Raw genomic sequence first — 25,079 nt, 5'->3', positions numbered from 1 at the left:
CAGTAAATGCTGGAGAGGGTGTGGGGAAAAGGGAAGAACCCTCTTGCAGTGTTGGTGAGAATGTAACCTATGATACAGCCACTATGGAGAACAGTATGGAGGTTCCTTAAAAACTAAAGTTAGAACTACCATACGACCCAGCAATCCCACTACTGGGCATATACCCTGAGAAAACTATAATTCATAAAGAGTCATGTACCACAATGTTCATTGCAGCTCTATTTACAATAGCCAGGGTATGGAAGCAACCTAAGTGTCCATCAACAGATGAATGGATGAAGAAGATGTGGCACATATATACAATGGAATATTACTCAGCCATAAAAAGAAACGAAATTGAGTTATTTGTAGTGAGGTGGATGGACCTATAGTCTGTCATACAGAGTGAAGTAAGTCAGAAAGAGAAAAACAAATACTGTATGCTAATACATATATATGGAATCTAAAAAACAAAAAAAAATGGTCATGAAGAACCTAGGGGCAAGACGGGAATAAAGACGCAGACCTACTAGAGAATGGACTTGAGGATACGGGGACGGGGAAGGGTAAGATGGGACAAAGTGAGAGAGTGGCATGGACATATATAACTACCAAATGTAAAATAGATAGCTAGTGGGAAGCAGCCGCATAGCACAGGGAGATCAGCTCGGTGCTTTGTGACCACCTAGAGGGGTGGGATAGAGAGGGTGTGAGGGAGGGAGATGCAAGAGGGAAGAGATATGGGATATATGTATATGTATAACTGATTCACTCTGTTATAAAGCAGAAACTAACACACCATTGTAAAGCAGTTATACTCCAATAAAGAAGTTAAAAATTTTTTTTAAAAAATCCTTACAAAGAAACAAACAACAACAAAAAAAAAATAACACATCACTAGTTTTCCAGCTCAGTAATAGCTCGATAATAAAAGCCATCAAGACCATCTGGGGCCATTTCTCAGTTTGAATTCCATCTCTTTTCTAACCCTGTAACCCTCTTAGCTACAGCAATTGTAAAAGCAAATGGGAGAAAAAGAGACCAATTTTCTTTCTAAACCAAAGCACACAAAAAGGTTCTTCAAGCAGAGGTCTTAATTCAACCTGAAGTGCAGTTATAATCATGTGGTTTTCACGTTAATGCACTACATCAAGCAAGGGAAGAGGAATGATGTGTTCTTAATGTGTCTAGTGTAACTTTAAATAAAGCCTTTAACTCCACGAAGGGGAAGATTATTGTTTCAAATGGTCATATTCACTTCCCTCCCTACTCTCAAAACAGAAGTCCTTAAGTATGCAGAAATGGAACAGGGAAAGAGCTTTAAAAGGGACTGGCGACAACTATGTATTGCACCTTGATGACAGCTCCAAAAGCTCCTTTGCCAAGAAGCTGTAATTCTTCAAACTCAATGAAGTAGCGGGAAAATTGTCTCTGTGTCTCACTGAAGAACGCAGCACTGGGTAGCTGGTTGCTGGGAATAACAGTCTCCACGTAATCTTGTCCTCCAGAATCTGAGATAAAACAAAAGGTAAGAGGCAACTGAGGCTTTAAAAATAGAGGAAGAGCGGCAACATCCAACGACCATGCAAGCACGGGAGGAAAGGGCCCCAACCAGGGAGTTTTAAAAAGTACCTCTTATCTGGCAGACTCTTTAATACTTTCCTCACCCTGTCCTCCTTAAAGTAGGTAGAAATATACAGTCAGCCCACGTTTACAGGTAGGGGTAACTGAGAGTAAAGAAATGACTGAACGACAGAGCCAGAAGCCAAACCCAGGTCTCTTGATCATCCCGGTCTCTGTTGAGGCTCCTGCATCTGCTACTTGAGTAACAGCAGGGAAATCTAGTTCCAAGGCAGTAATAAGGGTGACATGATGAGAAGGGTTACCCCACACTAAGAGGCTCCACCACCAGACACTCCATCAGAAGAGGCGGGAAAAACCAGGATGGCAAAACACTTCCACGTATACAGGACACACTGAATGAATGGATTTATGTATAGCTCAGCATAAAACAGATAAAATAAATGATCCATGCAGTCCTTTCCAGTCTTAAGTTTACGTATACCTTCAAAATAATTTATGTTAAATAGGCTATCAGAAAAGAACGGTAACAGACTCACCTTCGGGACTTTGTTCCAGTAAAGGTATTTTTGGCTGAGGATTTATAAAGCTGTGTTTTAACAACTGCTGAGGACTCCATCTTTCCTTGTCATCTAAGCAGACACACCTCAGTGAGAGGAAAAAAGAATCTCAGTGATGCACAAAATAAATGCTAAACTAATTAATCCAAGGCTTTTAACTATGGGTTTATTTTTAAAAGATACACATTAGAGAATTCATGTTACTATGGGCCAAAATGTGCTCATAAGTGAATTTAATAAACCTTCTTGCAGGATTTACATGCTGAGCACCAGGCTGCATATAAGTGGGGGAATTAATAAAAAAAGTACAGTCTCTAGAGGCAAGAAGACTGATGCTCACAAAACAATATTTTTAAAAGTCTAGGATAAGACAGCACAAGCAGGTCATGAATTTTCACTCCCACTAACAGCTTAATGAATTGCCATGCTAAGCTAAGCGTTTCTGGGGAACAGTCATAAATAAAAGTTCCCAAAGGAAAAGCAAATTAGATAGCTGATGCAGGGCTGGGGCCCATTATGGTAAACTTCAGATGAAGCCTGCTCATCACAGTTTGAAGTATGTTGGGAACAGTTAAGAACAACCCTTTAAAAGCCCCACATTTTATCACCTAGTTTCGTTTAATTATCATTCCTTGAGCCTACTAACTTTCTGTTTAATGTTCTAACAAACAATTTGTTTAATGAATGAAAACAAGCCATACCTTTAACCCAGTGTTTTTCAAAGTGGGGTCCCCGACCAGCAGCATCAGTATCACCTGGGAATTTGTTAGAAATACAAATTCTCCACCCCAGTCCTAGTAAATCAGCAACTCGGGGTTTTTGCAGTAATCTGTGCTTTAACAAGCTCTCCAGGTGGTTTCAATACACAAGAAAGTCTGAGAATCACTGTTCTAACTAATCTAATAAGCTAGTTGGCTTTCATAACAATGACCCAAGTAGCACCTGACCGTAATTATAAAAAGGTATTTAAAACAATCAACCATCACTGTGAATTATGGACTTAAATCTACACCTATACATTGGTGACAGCAAGTCTCATAAAGGGTAACATTTAATTTTTTCATGTCACAACGCTAAAAAGTAAAGCACTCCTAATTTCATACTTTGAGAGTGCAAGAAAAGACTGCAATAAAAGCATTTGTATAAGATACTGTATTTTCCCCTAAATTTAAAATTAATTTTTATTTATTTATTTATTTTAACATCTTTATGGGAGTATAATTGCTTTACAATGGTGTGTTAGTTTCTGCTTTATAACAAAGTGAGGGAGGAGCTTCAAGATGGAGGAAGAGTAAGACGCGGAGATCACCTTCCTCCCCGGAGATACATCAGAAATACATCTACACGTGGAACAACTCCTATAGAACACCTACTGAACGCTGGCAGAAGACCTCAGACCTCCCAAAAGGCAAGAAACTCCCCACGTACCTGGGTAGGGCCAAAGAAAAAGGTAAAAACAGAGACAAAAGAATAGGGACGGGACCTGCACCAGTGAGAGGGAGCTGTGAAGGAGGAAAGGTTTCCACACACTAGAAGACCCTTCGCGGGCGGAGACTGCGGGTGGCGGGTGGGGGGGAAGCTTCGGAGCCACGGAGGAGAGCGCAGCAACAGGGGTGCGGAGGGCAAAGCGGAGAGATTCCCACACAGAGGATCGGTGCCAACCAGCACTCACCAGCCCGAGAGGCTTGTCTGCTCACCCGCCGGGGCGGGCAGGGCTGGGAGCTAAGGCTCGGGCTTCTGTCGGAGCGCCGGGAGAGGACTGGGGTTGGCGGTGTGAACACAGCCTGAATGGGGCTAGTGCGCCACGGCTAGACGGGAGGGAGTACGGGAAAAAGTCTGGAGCTGCCGAAGAGGCAAGAGACTTTTTCTTGCCTCTTTGTTTCCTGGTGCGCGAGGAGAGGGGATTAAGAGCGCTGCTTAAAGGAGCTCCAGAGATGGGTGCAAGCCACGGCTAACAGCGCCGACCCCAGAGACGGGCATGAGACGCTAAGGCTGCTGCTGCCGCCACCAAGAAGCCTGTGTGCGAGCACAGGTCACTATCTACACACCTCTTCCGGGGAGCCTGTGCAGCCCGCCACAGCCAGGGTCCCGGGATCCAGGGACAAATTCCCCGGGAGAACGCACGCCGGCCTCTGCCGAAGGCTCGCCCCGCACTCCGTGCCCTCCCTCCCCTCCGGCCTGAGTGAGCCAGAGCCCCCGAAGCAGCTGCTCCTTTAACCCCGTCCTGTCTGAGCGAAGAACAGACGCCTTCAGGCGACCTACACGCAGAGGCGGGTGCAAATCCAAACCTGAACCCCAGGAGCTGTTCGAACAAAGAAGAGAAAGGGAAATCTCTCCCAGCAGCCTTGGGAGCAGCGGATTAAATCTCCACAGTCAACCTGATATACCTGCATCTATGGAATACCTGAATAGACAACGAATCATCCCCAATTGAGGAGGTGGACTTTGGGAGCAAAGATATATTATTTTTTCCCCTTTTTCTCTTTTTGTGAGTGTGTATGTGTATGCTTCTGTGTGTGATTTTGTCTGTATAGCTTTGCTTTCACCATTTGTCCTAGGGGTCTGTCCATCTGTTTTTTCTTTACCTTTTAAATTTTTTTTCTTATTTTTTATTTTAATAACTTTTATTTTATTTTACTCTATTTTATTTTATCCTCTTTCTTTCTTTCTTTCTATTTTTTCTCTCTTTTATTCTGAGCTGTGTGGATGAAAGGCTCTTGGCGCTCCAGCCAGGAGTCAGTGCTGTGCCTCTGAGGTGGGAGAGCCAACTTCAGGACACTGGTCCACAAGAGACCTCCCAGCTCCACGTAATATCAAACAGCGAAAATCTCCTAGAGATCTCCACCTCAACACCAAGACCCAGCTTCACTCAACGACCAGCAAGCTACAGTGCTGGACACCCTATGCCAAACAACTAGCAAGACAGGAATACAGCCCCATCCATTAGCAGAGAGGCTGCCTAAAATCATAATAAAGCCACAGACACCCCAAAACACACCAACAGACGTGGACCTGCCCAGCAGAAAGACAAGATCCAGCCTCATCCACCAGAACACAGGCACTATTCCCCTTCACCAGGAAGCCTACACAACCCACTGAACCAACCTTAGCCACTGGGGACAGACACCAAAAACAACGGGAACTATGAACCTGCACTGCAGCCTGCGAAAAGGAGACCCCAAACACAGTAAGTTGAGCAAAATGAGAAGACAGAAAAACACACAGCAGATGAAGGAGCAAGATAAAAACCCACCAGACCTAACAAATGAAGAGGAAATAGGCAGTCTACCTGAAAAAGAATTCAGAGTAATGATAGTAAAGATGATCCAAAATCTTGGAAATAGAATGGACAATATACAAGAAACGTTTAACAAGGGCCTAGAAGAACTAAAGAGCAAACAAAGTGAATCAGTTATACATATACATATATCTCCATATCTCCTCCCTCTTGCACCTCCCTCCCACCCTCCCTATCCCACCCCTCTAGGTGGTCACAAAGCACCAAGCTGAGCTCCCTGTGCTATGCGGCTGCTTCCCACTAGCTATCTATTTTACATCTGGTAGCGTATATATGTCCATGCCACTCTCTCACTTCGCCCCAGCTTACCCTTCCAACTCCCCATGTCCTCAAGTCCATTCTCTACATCTGCGTCTTTATTCCTGTCCTGCCCCTAGGTTCTTCATAACCATTTTTTTAAATTAATTTTTAATTACATCAGTAACACATGAATACTTTCTCCTTCCAAATATTAAAACACTACTGGTCAGGATAAAGTCTTGGACAAACGTCCAAGCAAAAGATAAAGTTTTAATTTGTGGATACTGATTTTTTAAAAATGACATCATCCTGTACATATTATTCTTCAACTTGCTTTTTTCATTTGACCACAGACAAGGCTCTGCACCCAATTCTACTGAGGGGAGGGGCTGTTTCTCCACACCAACAGGCAATTCCCCAACACCAGTTGGGTATCGTATGTTCAACTCAATTGTGACGCTATCTACCTGGAGAGAGCATCAGATCACACAGGTTAAGGGCTCAGTCTTATGAGACTGCCCTCCCCATCCCCACTTGGGACACCAATAGCAAACCCAGGCTGTGACCGGACTCCAACGACCTTCTCCCTGGGTTCAATTAATTTGCTAGAGCAGCTCATAGAACTCAGAAACATTTTACTCACTAGGTTACGAGCTTAATGTAAAGGGCTATAACTCAGAAACAGCCAGACGGAAGAGATGCATAGGGGTGTGTGGGAAGAGCCTTGGAGCTTCCTTGCCCTCTCCGGGCCGCCACCTACCCAACACCTCTGTGTGTTCACCAGCCCGGAAGCTCTCTGAACCCTGTCCTGTTTGGCTTTTAATGGAGGCTTCACTACAAAGGCATGATTGATTAACTCACTGGCCACTGGTGATCATTCAACCTTCAGCCCCTCCCCTCTCCACAGAGGATGGGGGTGGGACTGACAGTTCCAAACCCCTTAATCACGTGGTTGGTTCTCCTGGCAACCAGCCCCATCCTTAGGTACTTTCCAAATCCACCTCATTAATATAACAAGAGACAACTCTGCTGTTATCCCCATTTTTCAGAGGAGGAAACTCAGGGTAGGGAGTTTAAGTCACTCGCCAGAAGGGATAAAGGTGGGATATGAACCCAGCTGTCTGGCTCTGAGTCTGGGCTCTTTTCCATCACAGAGACTGATGTGAAACAAAACCTTTCTCCAAAGGATGTTCACCAATAAGTAAAAATATAACTACAAATGAAATGCTGCTATACTTGTCTGGGAATGATTTTTTTTTTTCCTTTGTTAACTGGGGCTGGACAGCAAAGGTAGTAAAACAATACTGTACAGCTGCTTCTAAACCAAGCACAGTCTATCAAACCACTCTATGAAGAAAGAAACATACTAATCAATCTAAAGGCAACCATGTTATTAACAGAATAAGAAATAGTGCTGATCTCAAGTTCAAAACTGACAGAGTGGGCTTCCCTGGTGGCGCAGCGGTTAAGAATCCGCCTGCCAATACAGGGGACACAGGTTCGATCCCTGGTCCGGGAAGATCCCACATGCCGCGGAGTGACTAAGCCCATGTGGCACAACTACTGAGCCTGCGCTCTAGAGCCCGTGCGCCACAACTACTGAGCCCACGTGCCACAACTACTGAAGCCCGTGTACCTAGAGCCCGTGCTCTGCAACAAGAGAAGCCACCACAGTGAGAAGTCTGCGCACCGCAATGAAGAGTAGCCCCCGCTCGCCGCAACCAGAGAAAAGCCCGTGCGCAGCAACGAAGACCTAACGCAGCCAAAAATAAATAAATAAAATAAAATAATAAAATAAATAAATTAAAAAAAAACCTGATAGCACAGAGTTTTTCTCTAAGAGGAAAACTAGGAAAGTTTTACCTACTGAGTCCTTCCTTTTACTGTTAAATGTGAAAAGATAGGTTCTACTTAAAGTTTGCAGTGTTGTATGTGAAAATACATAATGCTATTGCTAACCTCTACTAAGTTATTCTTGACCAATGAGGAAGGGCAGAAAGCTAAAGGTGACATTTTGAAGAACGAAATCAGGAAATTCCCTGGCAGTCCATTGGTTAGGACTCCACACTTCTACTGTTGAGGGCCCGGGTTCAATCCCTGGTTGGAGAACTAAGATCCCACAAGCCAGGAGTCCCCAACCCCTGGTACCTGTCTGTGGCCTGTTAGGAACTCGGCCACACAGCAGGAGGTGAACAGAGGGCGAGTGAGTGAAGCTTCAACTTCATTTACAGCCGCTCCCTACTGCTCACATTAATGCCCCTTAAGCTGTTTTCTAAATGGGAGGCCTTGTCTTTGACCCCTTAGGAACCAGCAGCAAAGGTAGACAGAGAAATATTCCATTTGGAATACCTGGGGCATTTCTCCTCCTAGCAATCCCTATTGACTTCCTAGGGTATAACAGGCAGTCCCCCAAAAGCAGTTTGAAAACCTATTATTAAGAGCCCAAGTGAATTTAGAAGAATGTAGGAGTTATGGGAATGATAAATATAAGTGAGAAAACAGAACATATGTGGGTGGGAAAGGACTGGGAGAACAAAGAATTAACTCTAATACTGTTCACTTTTCAGCTTATACACATGGCTTAGACGTTTAGCACATTCAAGCACAACCAAAAGTATAGGAGTGAAGTGCAATTAGAGAGAAATCTCAATGATACTCACTTCTTTAGAAAATCTTGAAAGTCAGCTGGTAAGTCACTAGGGATGGTCACAGGGTACTCTTCACACTCCTGTCCTTGGCTGAGGGAGAGCAGCAGAAGGCCAAGACGCCAAACATCCCCTTTCTTCCCCGTTTTATAAGGTAGGGCACTGTCACTAAAACGAACCCGCGTTTGCTCAAACACGTCCTCCTTGCAAATGTCTGCTAGGCGCTTAGAAATGCTGTAGTCTGTAATCTTGATGGTGCCCTCTGCATCCACCAAGACATTCGATGCACTCAGAACCTTGTGCACCACGGAATTGCTGTGCAAATAATCAAGGCCTGACAAGAGCTGAGTCGCGTACCTGCGAAGCTGATGCCCGGGGATAGGGCCCGAGTGGCTTAGGTGGGCCGAGAGGGAGACCCCATTAGTGTGCTCCACTAAAATGTCCACCACAATGGAATCGTCTTGCTCTTTGAGATTCATTGCAAAGTAGCGAACTATGTTTGGATGGCTCAATTTTACCAGTGAGTTGAATTCCGTTTCTGCCCCTTGAATCTGGTATGGAAAAAACCAGTAAGGTGATAACTGGGTTGGTAGGCATTAACTAGTGTTTCACTTTAGAAGTGAAATACTTAATAGAAAATGCACTTTCAAAGGAGAGGAGAAGGGATATGCCCTGAACTGAGTCCTCTCCTAAACCACATGGTCAACCTACAAGTTCATAAAGATGGACAAGTTTCAAAAGCAACTTCTTTTGCGACGTGGCCACCAGAAAAAAGAAACATTAATTTAAAAATAAGTTTTCCTGATTATAAAGATTCACTGTCAAAATTTTAATAAGTACTAATACAAAAGAAAAACCCCACAATTTATCTTTATGGTCACTACCCAAAGACAACTGTTAAGATTGCAGTGTCTTTACTTCCAGGGTTTTTTTTTTTGTCATAAATACACATACATTTCCAAACACAATGCTTTACCTACTATTTTATAACCTTTATTATGTAACACTGCAATATGCAATATTAAATGTTCTCCTTAAGCTCAGTATTATAAAGAACTATAAAATTCTCCAGTCCCCAAAAATTCAGTTGTGAAGCAGTATTTCAAAAAACTGAGAAAATGCAGATGATTGCAAATAGCACAGTTATGAAGTACTCTTTAATCCCAGTTGGAGAGACAGCTATTAATGGAATAATAAGGGCTGAGAAAGGAGGTTGAGAAGCAGCTGCAAAAGTTTTGACCATGTTGTGAAAGTTCTGAAAGAGGCAGCAGGGGCTGAGAAAACTTATGGTCTTCCACCACCCTCTCTGGTTAAACAGATCTCATAGCATTTTGGGTCATCTTTGGTGGCCAATGAAATGCACAGCTATTTTGTTTTGTCATCGCCTTAAGCTCGAGATTAGTCCTTTTGCTCAGTGAGCCATCTTGGATGCCTACCTGCTTTTTGCACTTATCAATCTTCTCTTTTTCTTGACTGGTAAGGAATGGACCCATTTTTTTCTGCCATTGAAGAACCCACTCATACAACAAGACAAAGCCGCCAGTGGCTGTTTCCAAAGCATTGTAAACTAATTTTCCAAGCTGCTCATCACTGCCTGCACATTGAAAGAAAATATAATTAAATTTCACTGGTACATTTTCTGTGGGCATTTAAAAAAAAAAAGAGGGAATAGACAATCATTCATTCAACAATGGATACCACGTACTAACTATGAAAAATGTGATTTCATGTAATACATGCTCTTTTGTAACCAAGTTTTGGTATTTAACAATATACTCTGAACTCTAAAATATTAAATTTTACAAAGGGACAAGATTCAACAGTGAGATCTTAGTATCGGACTAATGTTTTCTTCTACTAGCCGTTATTGACGATGTTACTTTCATAAACAGTTCACCTCTGATGACTGCGCCTGCTGGTGTGGTAGAGTAACCCTCACACAGCTGCTAAATACCAACTAATGTAATAGAAGGTGTTTGGAACTAGGAACGCTCCATCAATGCAGATGAGTGTACACAGTGAGAACAGGTTTTAGTAACTTGGAAATTTGAATACATCAATGATTTTCTAAACACAAAATGTGAATATGCTCAGTAAATACAAACTGGCCAATGGCTTCACGGGAAGGAACCAGTCGTGACAGTTTAAATTTGAAGCGTGTGAGAGGGACACATTCATTTAGTGATAGGCATATGGTTTCAACCTATACCTGAGAGAGCTCAATTTTTGTAACACCAAAAATTTTCTTACAAAAATCTAAATTTTTATTAAAGACTATAATAGAAAATCACCAAAAAATTGGAAGTGGAGAAAAATATCACCCACAATATCACCATTTCGTTTTATTTCTCTTCTAGCTCCCTCTACCCGTTTTTTTTTCCTAACTTACCAAATCGTAGCATATATAACAGGGTTTTTCACCCTGGGCACTATTGACATTTGGGACCAGATAATCCTTTGTTGAAGAGGGCTGACTTGTATACTGTAAGATATTCAGCAGTATCCCTGGCCTCTATCCACAAGATGTCAGTAGCACCCCTTACCCTAGCCTTAATCATCAAAAATATCTCTAGATGTCACCTAATGTCCCCTAGGGAAGAAAATCGCCCCAATTGAGAACCACTGATATTCTTTTCTTTTTCTCGCATTCTTTTTCTCTTACTATATAAATAATATTGATAGTTCTCCATGATGCTACATTATCTTCATAATGAAAAGTGAAGTAACCTGTATACATAAGACAAAGTGGTCTTGGCAAAAATACTTTGGAGAAATGTGGCTGAACTAACTCACCTAGAGAAGCAGTTTTACTTCATAGAAATGCTGACCATTTAAGAGATTTTATTTAAAATGATCTGTTATGCTAGTCATAATTCCTGACATTCTCAGCTAAGGGGGAAAAAAAAAACCTAATGTTTGAAAATGTGTCAATCACAGGAAGCAACCTGTGGAATGTTGGATCTATGCAGCACACGCTGGAGACACACGATAGTAAACGTTTATGGGACGGAATGTGATGTGATTTACATAAAGCCTAATTAAATTCGTGAACTATATGGCACGTCTTGCAATATTTATCTCCCCAACTGGGACTAAGTGGGTATTTCATAATTGCTGGTTGGGTTTTTATTTTGTATTATAGTTCTATTATTGCCACCCTCCTTTTGTCACTTTTGTGTGATGGGGATAATAAAAGGGACCAAAGAACACACTGCAGTGAGGCTGAAGGAAAATGTTACCAAAAGAGCTCAGACTGACATTCTACTATGTGCTACCAATGATCACTTATACAGAAGCCTCTATAATGCTGTAATATATAAGGAATAATATCTAGGGAAGTTCTTGATTCCCTCTAGTTCCAACAGCTTTAAAGCAAACGTTAATTTATTGATCTTTTACAAAAACATTTCTTAGGACATATTTTAAAAACTAGACCCATCATGAGAAAACAAAATAAATAATTTACTTGGTGGTTTTATAAAAAAAAAGTTCAGGCTGCAAAAGTGTCTCCTCATGAGGGTATTAAGTAAGGTGAATCTGTCTAATGAGTACCAGTGAGACTAGGAGACAAAGGTAAGGTAATAAGCAGTTGGATTAATTTGCCTTCCTGATTTCCCCAGATTATTAAAAGTTGTGAGTTTTATGTTGCCAATTCATGAGTCGGAAATGCCTCAGAGTCAAGGACAGTCTCAGGACCAAAGCCAAGCATCTCTATCAAGGTCTTAAGCCTGCCCAAACAGTTGCTGTGTCTGAACAGGGCAGGCTCTGCGTATGTGCAGAATCCTGCATGGTCCAGGCAGCCTCAGTCAGCCAAGGTTGAGTGTCCAGATCACAGACTCTTCAGATGCTTGATTTCTTCTCCCTCCACCTGCTGCCCTCTCCCGGGCAACTCCCCTGTTTATTTATACCTCCTCAAAGAGGAAGGGAAAAGATAACGAAAGAAAGCAAACTTGATCCAGGTAATTTAGCTACCTGTTAGCTCGGGTAAGAATACTCACGGGATTGAAAATTGAACTTAACTGTCAAATTCACCATATGCAAGTGATCCCTACACCAATTAGTGGCTGTATCTGTATGACTGATAAACGATCATGTACATTTAGGGCAAAGGAAGTAGATACTGAAAACTTGATTTTAATATAAACAATTCAAATAGGAAATTGCTGAATGAGATTCACTCCAAATAGCCACCTGCTAAATAAGATGGCTAAACTGCTAAATAAAACACATAGAAAATAAAGTGGTTTTCCTGGTCTGGTACAGTATGCCAAGCAGGAAAACGCTAAGCAGGTGGACAGCAAATTAAGAAAATGAGACTTGACCATTAAAGATCATAGGCATTAGAACTCATCTTGTTACACATATTTTATCAGCAACAGATGCACAAGATGCAAAATTCTACTGATTCATAATATTTCAACCATTTTGGTTTTGAAAAGCTTGGCTAATTCTAACGACGGCAAATTTTAAATTACCTTTCTGCTAACGATATTGCCAAGAGCCTGGGTTTTTATTTCCATTTTACAGAAGGGGAAACCTGAGTGACTTCTTCTAGTCATCAAGAACAGGAGCTAGGTTGACTATCAGCTTAAAGAGTCTTCCTTGGACCGCGCTGGTCTAGACGACGCGGCAGCTATTCTACCCCATTCCTTCATGATTAACTTTCGTCATTAGAATAATTTAAATGAGTTTAGCTAGTTTACTCACCAATACATTTCCCTTTGTGCACCATGAGCTGATCAGGACTACCCATAGAGAAATACAGGATTTCACAAGAGCCAGGAGAATCTTCACTACTACACACAGAATACTGACGTTCTCGCCTTAAAAATAAATTTGGACAACGATTTTTTTTCTTTAAGATTAACACAGGAAATTCTTGCCCCTCCATTTCTTCCTGCTTACTAGCCCACTCACTGTCCAACATCTGTCTCTGCTGGGAACTGAGCTGAAGGTGCTAATGGGAAAGCTGTCCAAGCCCCCACTCGCCATTGAGTCTTCCCCACATGAACTCTACAAACCCCTGCTCTACACCTGTGCTGCCCAGTATGGTAGCCACTAGCCACATGTGGCTACTTAAATTCAATTCAAACTCAATTAAATGAAAAATTCAGTTCTTCAACTGCAATAGGCACACTTAAGTACAGAGATACCTCATTTTATTGTACTTGGCTTTATTGAACTTCAAAGCATCTGTGGCTTTTTTCTTCTTTTTAGATTGAAGGTTTGCGGCAACCTTGCATTAAGCAAGTCTATCAGCTCCATTTTTCCAACAGCATTTGCTTACTTCATGTCTCTGTGTCACGTTGTGGTAATTCTTGCAATATTTCAAACTTTTTCATTTTTATTATGTTTGCTTTGGTGATCTGTGATCAGTTACTACTACGACTCACTGAAGGCTCAGATGCTGTTTATTAGCATTTTTCAACAAAAAAGTATTTTTAAATTAAGGTATGTACATTGTTTTTTTAAAAATATAATGCAATTGCACACTTAATAGACCACAGCATAGTGTAAACATGACTTTTATATGCACTGGGAAACCAAAAATTCATGTGACTTGCTTTATTGTGGTGGTCTGTTCCCACAACATCTCTGAGGTATGTTTGTACTCAGCCTCAAGTGGCTAGTGGCTACCATATTGGGCAGCATTGATTGAGAACATTTCTATCATCACAGTTCTACAGCAGTGATTTAGCTCTATTCCATGTTGACCCCACATCTCGTGCACACACACATCTGGAGAAACCTGCAAAATGGCGGGCTTGGAGCACTACAAATTCCTCATCACCAACTGGGCTTCCCACTATTGAATGCTCATTCATTCTCTTTCTGGTCTCTGCTCTTCCCCTTCAGGACTTCTTCAAAACACTCAAAGCCCAACCCCTCTTCTTCTCTTTCCCTTTTTCTACTTTTTTTTCTGAGTGGGAAGCAATAGCTGGGAAGCTAGATTATAATGCAAATATAACGAGTAAATCGGGAGAGCTTTGCAGGGATGAGGCAAGGGAGAGAGCTCTTGATGGTCAGGATCGGACACTTGGAAGAAATGCTTTGATCTCTAGGAAGCAGCCCTCTCACTCTGAGCGTGATATTGACCTTCACTTTCACTGAGAACATGAAGAAATGAGCAGTGAAGCCCACACTTTCTGTGGGTCCACCTAGAAAGTTACTTGGTGTCTGCCCCATTTTTTCTTTTTCCCGGACTGTGAGGAAGGACAGCTGCCCTGTCCTCAGTTCCATCCCTACAGTCTCCTCTGGGACCCTGCACCATCAGTTAGTCCCTCTCTCCTGTATGTTCAATCGGTTCCTCTATATCGGCTCCTTCCCTCAGCCTATGTATCTTTCCCATGTCCATTCTACTCTCCCTCAATCCCATGCCCCGTCTTGTTTTTCATTTTCAAACTTCTACACTTGCTGTCTCCATGTCTGCCCCTTCTATTTACTCTTCATGGCACTGCGAAGTCAATAAAGCTGCCACCTCCCTCCTACCCACTTTCAATCTGATTTTTCCCCTTGGTTCCTTTTTTCTTTGTGGTTGGTGGCATAGTCATCCATTCTGTCTCACTAGTCAAAAATGCGCATGTCTCCCTGAGCTCCTAGATCTCCTGCATCTAACTGATCCCCAAGTATCAGCCTCTCTTCTCCAATTCCCCTGCCCTGTTCAGGACATCACCAAATTTCTCCTGGATACAAGAAATACCCCATTATTAACTGGTCTCATCACCTTCAATCCTATACACCTTCCCCCGCCAACACCTGCCCACACTGCTGACAAGACCTGTTACGACTTGAGTCTCTCATACCACATGTGTGTTCACAAATTCCAAATACCAGGGTATGACTAAATACACTGCAGCTCTGTTTAAATTTTGACTTCTCAAGTTATTTGTGCAACCCTGGGCATACTGAAATTTATAGAGAAAAGGATAAGAGTGAGGGTTTTAAATCATGTGCTAGACTTATTAACATATAATAAGTGATCCAGAAGCACCTCTACATGAGCTTTGCCCCCTCCAACAGATGGTGCTAATAGTCATTTTAGTCTAACTCCTCTATGTTCTTTAGTTTACAGTGTGTAAATGCTTGATTTTAAGGCATTTTAGACTATTAATCACCCCAACATGACTGTTAAGTACAAACCCAATGAGAATGTTAAGAGTTCTAGTAAGAAAAGATGTATCATTAGGATTGAAAACAAACCCAGAGATCATTTTAAAAGTGAAAGTGTCAAGAAAAGGACAAATGTGGTACATGCCACATGGGATATACTGACAGCAGGAACAATTCTGAAGGATAAAAAGTAAATCACAGAGAGTTTGAAGAGAAGGAACAAAGAAGTCCAATGTCACTGACGTTTCCTGTTTTCACCCAAAAATGTGTACATATTGGAGGCTCCTACTGTCTACTTTGGACTCATCAGAATTGGGTTCAGAACAACCTTCTGGAACCTAATCCATTAATAAGTAAAACAGCTCCTAAGCTCCAGCAGAAATAGCCATCCCAATGCAAGCAAATGGTATTTAGAAGCAATTAACACTGGTGCCATTGCCAATGATTTTTTTTTTAAAGATTTATTTATTATTTATTTTTGGCTGCGTTGGGTCTTAGTTGTGGCACACGGGGTCTTTCGTTGCTGCACATGGGGTCTTTCGCTGCGGCACATGGGCTTCTCTCTAGTTGTGGCGCAAAGGATCCAGGGCATGTGGGCTCTGTAGTTTGTGGCATGCGGGCTCTCTAGTTGAGGTGTGCGGGCTCAGTAGCTGTGGTGTGTGGGCTTAGTTGCCCCGCAGCATGTGGGATCTTAGTTCCCTAACCAGGGATGGAACCCGCATCCCCTGCATTGGAAGGTGGATTCTTTACCACTGGACCACCAGGGAAGTCCCGTCATTGCCAATGATTAATTCTAGATTATGGAATATTCATGGGGGTTTGCAATATCATTAGAAATATCACCCATGTTATCAGTTTTTCCCAGTAGCTGTGGCAGTACACAGGATAAAGGGTGTTTTAAACAAAATTGCCAAATAACATTAACTGGGTTTTATAAAGAACAGATAATTAGACACAGTTCAATTTTAGAAGACTAAATTAGGCATCTACGACCTTGATACCTCAAATAAGAAGAAAATATGATTTTTTAAAAAGCCAAGTAGCAAGAAAAGAGGAAGCAATTTGTCTACTAGGGACTTGAGAATCAGACTCCCACCCAAAAGACTGCTCTGCCAACATGGTCAATGGTGTAGATGGTTGGGATGGGACAGAAAAAGGGAGATCTCAGATGAGACACAGGGGGCTAGGGTAGTCTCACCTTCCCGCCTAACTCACCAAGAGGCCACAGAAAACTCTAGCTCTTGGTCCCCCAATTTGAAACTCCAGGCAGCTCTGTGGACATAAAGTTAGTAAGAATTGCTGACATTGCTTAATTTGAAGTGAACCAGTATATGCCTCCATGGAGCCAACTGGAGAGGCTGTGAACAGTGGAGGCTCACAAGTGTGGAGAGATGTATCAAGGATTCCCTCTTCCCCTACCCACATCCTTAATACTTCAGCGGTTCCCCAGCCCATGTCTTATACTTAGGAGACAGGCTGGGACCTGGGACCCTTTGCTGCAGTGCTTTCACCTGGACAAACACGTCTCCTAGAGCAACAGAATACAAAGAAACTATAAGGGACTAAAAATAACTGTGTGCATGCCCCCTTGGGACAAATTATGAACAACAAGATACAAAAAGACCAAAAACCCAACTGCCACTTCTGAGGTGTTGGCAGCAAAGCAGGGTACTGAGCGTGCACCCTGCACACAGCACCACCAAGGGGGTGGGGCCGACCACCCAGGTCACCCCTCCGGCCCAACCCAGGGGTCTGCCCCTACCCTCACCCCATTTAAGGCACCAGCTTGCCCCCCCCATCTCAGAGACAGAGCAAGGGCACCTGTTATTTGTTTTTGCTCCCATGCGCTATATAGCACGAGTCCCAATAAAGCCTTGCCTGAATTTCTCATCTGGCCTCGTATCAATTTCTATTGATTAAAGAGTCCAAGAACCCAGCTGGGTAACACATATACCCTTAATTATCTCTTCTCTTCTCTGTAAGGAGGAATAGCCAGCAGTTACCACAGCTGGTGTCAAAATCAGGAAAACAAACTACCAGACAACCTGATGCTGTTTCCTGGTGAAAATGGGTGATGTATCCTAGATTCTGGGCTACACTTTAGTAACTGCACAGAAGGCAAGTCTGAAACGGTGAAAATAATCCTCTACCATGAACTACTTTATAGAATTTTTTTTTCTTTTTTTGCTTCTCCTAAAAAGTTCAAAGTGCCCATTTATGAGATACAACATCCCTGGGAAGAAGGCGGGAGAGAACTATGTCTGCATTTACAGAAGACAGCTTGACACTGAATGGTTAGTTTAAACTGACACTTTAAAATGGTTAGTTTTATATTATTTGAATGTTACCTCAATTTGAAAAAAAATAAAAGGTAAATCCTTCAAGGGAGAAAAAAGACAACCTTAAGGACACAGAAAATAAAGCTGTTCAACGAAAACAAAAACACATCCGTGAAAAGCTGGGCCAAGGGGGCTGGCCCTTGAGTATCAGGCCTTTAAGCTCTTTCCACTAGAACAGTGAGTGGTTTTCTGTTCTCTTTCTCTTGTTTTACACAGTGGAAACCTTTCATTAAATAAAGCCTTACTGATTTTTGATATGCCTACTTAAAAAGAAAAGCTGAGTCACCCTGGTTGAAGAGGCTGCAGACCCTACAAGTGCCAAAAAGACAGTCTGTCCCTTTCTATCATCCTTCCTGACTCCCTCCCTCCCTTCATCAGACGTTTACTGAGCACCTACTCTGTCTCTCCCAGGCACTGTTCCAGGACCTGAGGGAAACACAGATGAGGTCCTTGCTCGCATGAACTTGACATTGTCATGAAAGGATAAAGACAATAAAAAAGCAAACAAATGTATATGAAGTTCAGTTAGCAGTAACTGCTATGGAGAAACTTAAAACAGGGAAGTGGAGAACAAGTGACTAAGCAGGGGAGCGGGGTGTGGGGGGTGCTCAGGGAAGGCGTCTGAGGTCACTTGTGAGCGGAGAACCGAAAGATAAGGAGTCAGCCATGCAAAGTGCCCCAGGGAGAGCGTAGCAGGCAGAGTGACTGGAAGAGGCCCTGAGATGGGAAGGAGCTTGGTGTGCGCGAGGGACTGGAAGATGAGCGTGGCTGCCGTGCAGAGGCTAAGGGAGGGGGAGAGTAGTACGAAGCATGATGTGCAAACTGTTCCTCTACTGTTGCTCTCCTGTTCTCCATTCTCCACGGGCAGCCAGGAAGAACTTCACTCAGCGCGGATCAGATGGTATCTTATGCCTCTTTAAAACCCCGAATGGCTGCTCATTGCACCTAAACTCCTGACCCGACCAACAGAGCCCTCCGTGACACACCCCTGCCGCCCCCTTGAACCACTGTCTCCATGCCCGCTCATTCTGGCCACGCTGCCCTGTTTGATGAGCTCTGGGCAGCACAAGACCAGGCTGGCTTCGGGTCTTCTGCACCGGCTGCTCTTTACCCGAACAGCTGGCTCCGTTCCATCATCCAGATCTGGTATCTGTGGCCCCCCAGTCGAAAGCCACCATCCTTCTGTCACTCAGGATCCAATCCTTGGACTCCAATCTAAAGTAGCCATCCAGTCTTTCTTCAAGACAGCCTATGTAAATTCTCTGCAGAGCGCTAGTCACTATCTGACATGTTCTTGCTTGCTCGTGGACAGTCTCCTCCAACTAGAATATAAGCTCCATGAAACCAGCGTCCTTCTTGATCTTGCTTATTGAATCCCCAGGACTCAGAACAGTGTCTGACCTTTAGTAAGTGCTCATTAAGTATCTGGTTCTAGATTGTACTGGTTTTAGTCACAGCCAATTCGAATAATGCCTGCTGCCAACAGTGATGACAAGGCCATCTCTACTAACTCTATCAAATGTATCTACTAACTGAAAGAATAAAATGGAACACTCTGGTTATTTCCTTTGGCTTTCCAACTCAAAGACTAGTGAATAGCAAGGAAGAAAAAGAATCATGAGTATGCCATGAAGTACTTCAGTATATCAAAGACTTTTTTTGTTTGTTTGTTTTTCTGCGGTACGCGGGCCTCTCACTGTTGTGGCCTCTCCCGTTTCGGAGCACAGGCTCTGGACGCGCAAGCACAGCGGCCATGGCTCACGGGCCCAGCTGCTCCGTGGCATGTGGGATCTCCCCGGACCGGGGCATAAACCCGTGCCCGCTACATCGGCAGGCGGACTCTCAACCACTGCGCCACCAGGGAAGCCCTCAAAGACTTTTTATTTCTTAACTGAAGAAGCATGTAAACTATATTTTAAGAAATATTCATTCTTTTCTAGTCGGTAGCCAACATAGTGCCAGAGTTCATGCAGGTTTGTACAACAACGTTGGCAAACAATACATAAAAATGATTTCTTGGGCTTCCCTGGTGGCGCAGTGGTTGAGGGTCTGCCTGCCGATGCAGGGGACACTGGTTTGTGCCCCGGTCTGGGAAGATCCCACATGCCGCGGAGCGGCTGGGCCCGTGAGCCATGGCTGCTGGGCCTGCGCATCCGGAGCCTGTGCTCCACAGCGGGAGAGGCCACGGCAGTGAGAGGCCCGCGTACCGAAAAAACAAAAAACAAACAAATAAACAAACAAACAAAAAATGGTTTCTTCTTGGATGCTCATGGAATGTCACATTTTATCCAAGACATACAAATGGCCCTCTACAAGCACTACATGAAAAGTTCTACCTATGTCAAGGAGGGAGAGAAGTTCCCATCCTTCCTTGAATAAACTTGCTAATAATCTCTGATCTCAAAAGCCAAGTCTAATCTTGGACCCGCTGTCTACAGTTAGCCACAAAAATGGAAATGTTTAAACTAAAAAAAATGTTTTTTATACATCCTTATTCATGGCATTGATTTATTTCCACTGTTTCTAACACAGTAGGAATCTGTCAATTATTTCCTACTGAAATACTCTGACAACTTCAAACTATGTTGCCTAATGGAAGCCCAGTTGCAAAAACAATCTAAATTGGTGCAAGGAGTTATAACCTTAAAAAGGGATTGTTACCAGAAACTGCATTCAAGAAAAGACTTAGTTCACCTTAACAGTAGGTGGTTAAATGTTAATATCAAAATAATTTCTGAGCTGATTTTTTTTTAAGTAGATAATTAGGGAAAGAACTGAAATGATTCCTTCGTATAAACAAACTGTAACCCGAAAGATTATATAAGCTTTTAATTTGGTACCTAAAATGTTTCTTTTTATAGAAGAAAATGTTGGTTTTAAGTGCTGCTTAGATGCTCACAAGAGATAGTTTAAACACATAAAGAAGCTGAATTATAATACCTATACTACTTAATCACCCACCTACTCACAAATGGATTCTGTACTAAAATTCCTTTCTGGTCCACAGCGGGTCACAGCAAATAGACAGGGAAGTCTCAATTCTTTGGTGGAAAAGGATGTGGAGGAAGAGATAGTACCTTTCATATCATCTCTGGTGACAGGGAACAACCCAGGAGCCCACCTGCAGTAACAGGGAAGCCCAGTGTCCTCAGTAGCAACACGGAGGGGAGCCCTGACAGCAAACTGGGGCTCCCATCCTCATGTAAAGGATCTCCCACACCCGTGCCTGTTTTGGAGTATCCCCCACATCTGTGGTGGGACCTAGGGAGTTACAGACTGCAAACACACACAGTGTGAAATCTGACTGGATGGTGATTCTGACAGAGAAAAGTTTTTAAATCACTTACTGAATAATTAGATCATTAAAAGTCAGATCAAACTGCACTGGAGGCAAGACTGTGAAGTGTTGTAACTGTTATAAAAGGGAATGAACCCTAAAACTGGTTTCATGAAAGACACTTGGAAAGTGTTAAATGAAAATTTCATTTCATATTGCTAACTAATATATTAAGATATACAGGCGCTGCAAAAGTTATTAAAACTATCATGTGACAATTCCACCAAATTTCGCTACAAGTTGTTTTAATTCTTCTACATCTTTCATCCCTTCAGATCAGAAACCTCAGGGACTTACCTAGACCTTCCAGATGAGTTGGTCCGATGTTTACCATTTCCTATAAAGTCAGGAGAGCCTCCATGTAGAATGGCAGCTGTTCTGTGTCCTCCTGGGTCTTTCCTAGAGGTATGATCTTGGTTTGACAAACTAGCTATTTCTAAACGTTCCTTAAAAAAAGAAAAGTAAAACCTACTTTAGATATGTCATAAGTGGAAGACAATCCTGGTACATAATTATAAATATGTAGAGAATACAAATCTTATTTAAGCTGAATGTTTTCAAGTGTAATAAAGTTGAACTCAACTTTTAAAAGTTTAATGTCCAAATATATACTGGTTCAAGAACTGAAGGCCAGGTTACCGTTTCAAGAGAATGTGAGTTTTATAAACGAAAATGCTTAGAATCGTGGAATATACATGAAAAGTTAGGGAGAAGAGCAAGAGATGAACAGAAGGAGGCATTCAGAGAGAGAGCAGATTCAATATCCTATAATAAACCATAATGGAAAAGAAAAACAATGTTCTGGTACCGTTTGCTGAAAAGGCTATCCTTTCTCCAGAATTATCTTTGTACCTTAGTCAAAAAATCAGTTATATATACATGGGGTGGAGGGGGTCTATGTTTGCATTATGTCTTCTGTCTATTGACACATTTAGTATTGTTCTGTTATCTATCTTGACTCCAATATTAAACTATTTTGAACACTGTAAAAAAACAAACAAACAAGGAGAGAGCAGAGTGAGCGACAGGAAGGCAGATCAGATATAAGATAGGAGAGTTGGTGGGAACAGTAATATCACCTTAAATTTGTATACAGCTTTGTACGTTCACAAAGGGCAGTACATTTATCTGTGGGAATAATTACATAAGACAGAAAGGAAGGCATTATCTGTGCCGTCTTAAGGGGTGAGGAAAATGAGCCTCGGAGAGTGTCATCTGTCAAGGTCGCAGAGCCAGGCAGTAAAAAAGCCAAAGCTTTCAGCCAGGTGCTGCTTACCTGCACATCAGTGCCTCCACCCACTGCACCTCATTGCTTCCCTTAAGTTTAATGCCATATTTCTCTAAAAGAGAATGAGCAAAATTGTCTCTGGATTTCTCCAAACATGTGTAGCTGGTTTTTGATTGAGTTGGACTCAGAAAAAATATAGGAAAAAGGACTTTATCCTTTTCCACCCCTGCTTTTTAAACCAGCTCTGTTGAATCCTTCTTTTCCATCACTGAATGAAATCTCAGGGAGATCCATGTGGTTTCCATTCACTCTTCTGTATGAACAAATAGTTTTGTTTTCCAAGTATTAATAATTCCAGTCTGGGCTGATTATCAAAACTTCAATCTCCTCTGTCCTTCAACTCTTTTGATAAACTACTGTAGTTACGTAAGCCAAAGTCATCTACAGATAACATACAACTCTAAGTTTTGCTACTTATTTGGAGAATCTAAAATATATAATGAATGATATTTGGGGGACTTTTTAGTGCTTCATTTTAAGCTTTACTACTGATACTAACAAAGGAGGGGAAAAAGAATAATGAAGGAAAAAGAATAATGAAGAATGAAGGACAGGGGTCCTGACTTCTCAGATATTCAAACATTATAAAGATACAATAATTCAAATATCATCAATGGAAATAAGGTTTTATGTTTAGCAAAATGTAAACTATTCGAGTATGGCAGAATTGCTAGAGTACCTGCTTAGCCATTTCTTTCCTTTTTTTCTCTTCTTTTATCTCTTCTTTCCTTCTCTGAATCTCATGAAGGATTTCACGTTGCTGAAATAAATCATACTGCCATCAAATGCTGATCTCTGAAACCCATACAACATACGAATTCTGTAATCACAAAAAATCTTTTGAATTTCAGTAATTCAAGCTCTCATCTCCTAAGAGATCTGAATATCTAGAACCTTAGTACAAACTGTAGTTACGTCAGTTTTATTAGAGTTCTTAGGCAATAGGCTTCCCACTTAAATGGGTGTGAAGACTGTGGGGAGGGACACGTACTCCCCATTTCTATGTGGACGGACTTTTTTTGGAAGCACGGAGTCCTAACTACTGGACCGCCAGGGGATTCCCAATGTGGAGGGACTTTAACTGCAGCAACAGCATGGGCCGCTCACTTCTCCCCACACTTGACTGAGACCCTCCTCTTTGATACCTGCCTGTCTGCAGAGAACATGCACTTGCGCCTACTGTCGGCCAGGCCGCTGGGTGGAGGTGGGCTGAGCTGGGTGCACACCCACAAGCCACAGACCTTCAGGTGCATTCCCCAATCAGTTTTCTCAGTATTAAAAGTGGCATTTTGATCTCTATCCATTTGACTCATGTAGCTATTACTCAAATGATTCTGAATTTTAGGTAGAGAAAAATAATGTTTTTTATGAGCTGCCTAAAATTCCAGGTTTTAAATATCAAAACTATTGAGAAACTCACCAAAAACTATTACAGCAATAATATAAAGCATACCCCAAACTTACAGGTAGTTATAGTAGGACACCAAAACAAGTCTGTTAAATATCTTTATCTTCTAGTAAAAATGTGTCTGCCTAAGAACAATGACAACAATAAGGAACTTTAAACCCTAAATGGTAACTAGGCTACGCAATTAAATAGGAGACAAGCAGTAACAAAATGAATGGAACCGGGATTTCCCTGGTGGTCCAGTGGTTAAGACTCCGTGCTCCCAGTGCAGGGGGCCCAGGTTCGATCCCTAGTCAGGGAACTAGATTCCGCATGCTGAAACCAAAAAAAACCCAAAAACAAACAAACAAACAAAAATCCCTCATGCCGCAACTAAGACCTGGCACAGCCAAATAAATAAATATTGAGAAAAAAATGAACGGAACCCACAAAGACAGTGTTAACATAAGTAAAGGATGAACAAAATGAAGCAGGAAAAAAGAACCAGGAATAAGAACCTAAGAAAAGCAGGAAAAACAAAACCCTACAAGTAATTGCAACACCTAAGGGAAGAAAACTACAAAGCCTCACTGAGAGATAAAAATAAATGGAAAAACATTCCTGGATAGGAAGTCTGAATACTGTCATAATGTTAATTCTTCCTAAATGAATACATAAGTTTAGTGCAATTTTACTCAAAATCCCACAGACTTTGTTTTGTTTTGATTTTGAGAAAGCAATCCTATAACTTATCTGTGAGAATAGCCAACAGAAAAAAAAAAAAAGAATGAAGGATGAAGGGACAGGGGTCCTGACTTAGACAGTCAAACGTTATAAAGATACAATAACTCAAAGAGTGCTGTAGAGACTCAAGAAAAAAACATGAATTGAACAAAAGAGACAATTCACAAGTAGAACTTAGTATAAATGAGTAGGTAAAATACACTTTAAAGGAATTATTACAAATCACTTAAAAATGAATGAGTACTTAATAAATGTGTTAGGAAAATGACTGGGAAAAAGAAAAACTCACACCCTCATTTTTACAACCCACACCAAAATAAGTTCTAAGTTTATTAAAAGACTAAATAGAAGGAAAAAAAAACTTAAAAATCAGGAAAGAAATTTAGATACATGTATTAACTCTGATTAAAGGATTTTAAAAATAACACAGCAGTATACATCCATATGCAAATTAAGAAAAAGTAAAAATGGTTAATGAACCAAAAAAACGTCAGTCTCTGGCTTTGGCTACTCATTTGGGCATGAGATACTTGTCCCACAGAGGGAAGAAGATAATAGCCTCCGAACTCCT

At 41.9% G+C, this 25,079-nt stretch overlaps 1 protein-coding gene across 2 annotated transcripts in view; it reads right to left on the bottom strand.

Annotated features, from left to right (window-relative positions):
- Positions 1-25,079, bottom strand: part of EIF2AK4 (eukaryotic translation initiation factor 2 alpha kinase 4) — a gene marked incomplete at its 5' end in the record, with an annotated part of 115,140 nt that overhangs the window by 65,056 nt on the left and 25,005 nt on the right. For both annotated transcript variants that reach the window (XR_014326507.1, XM_082847952.1), the window contains 7 exons: positions 1,333-1,490; positions 2,100-2,206; positions 8,319-8,854; positions 9,740-9,897; positions 13,011-13,126; positions 21,387-21,535; positions 23,057-23,137. Coding sequence is in view for 1 of the 2 variants with exons in the window: in XM_082847952.1 (XP_082704078.1) it covers positions 1,333-1,490; positions 2,100-2,206; positions 8,319-8,854; positions 9,740-9,897; positions 13,011-13,126; positions 21,387-21,535; positions 23,057-23,137 (1,305 nt within the window). The remainder of the gene's footprint in view (positions 1-1,332; positions 1,491-2,099; positions 2,207-8,318; positions 8,855-9,739; positions 9,898-13,010; positions 13,127-21,386; positions 21,536-23,056; positions 23,138-25,079) is intronic.

Source organism: Leucopleurus acutus (assembly GCF_964270905.1).
Source record: "Leucopleurus acutus genome assembly, chromosome: 1".
Lineage (NCBI taxonomy): Eukaryota > Metazoa > Chordata > Mammalia > Artiodactyla > Delphinidae > Leucopleurus > Leucopleurus acutus.
The sequence above is the reverse complement of the archived record's forward strand: the minus strand, read 5'-3'. Positions and strand labels throughout refer to the sequence as shown.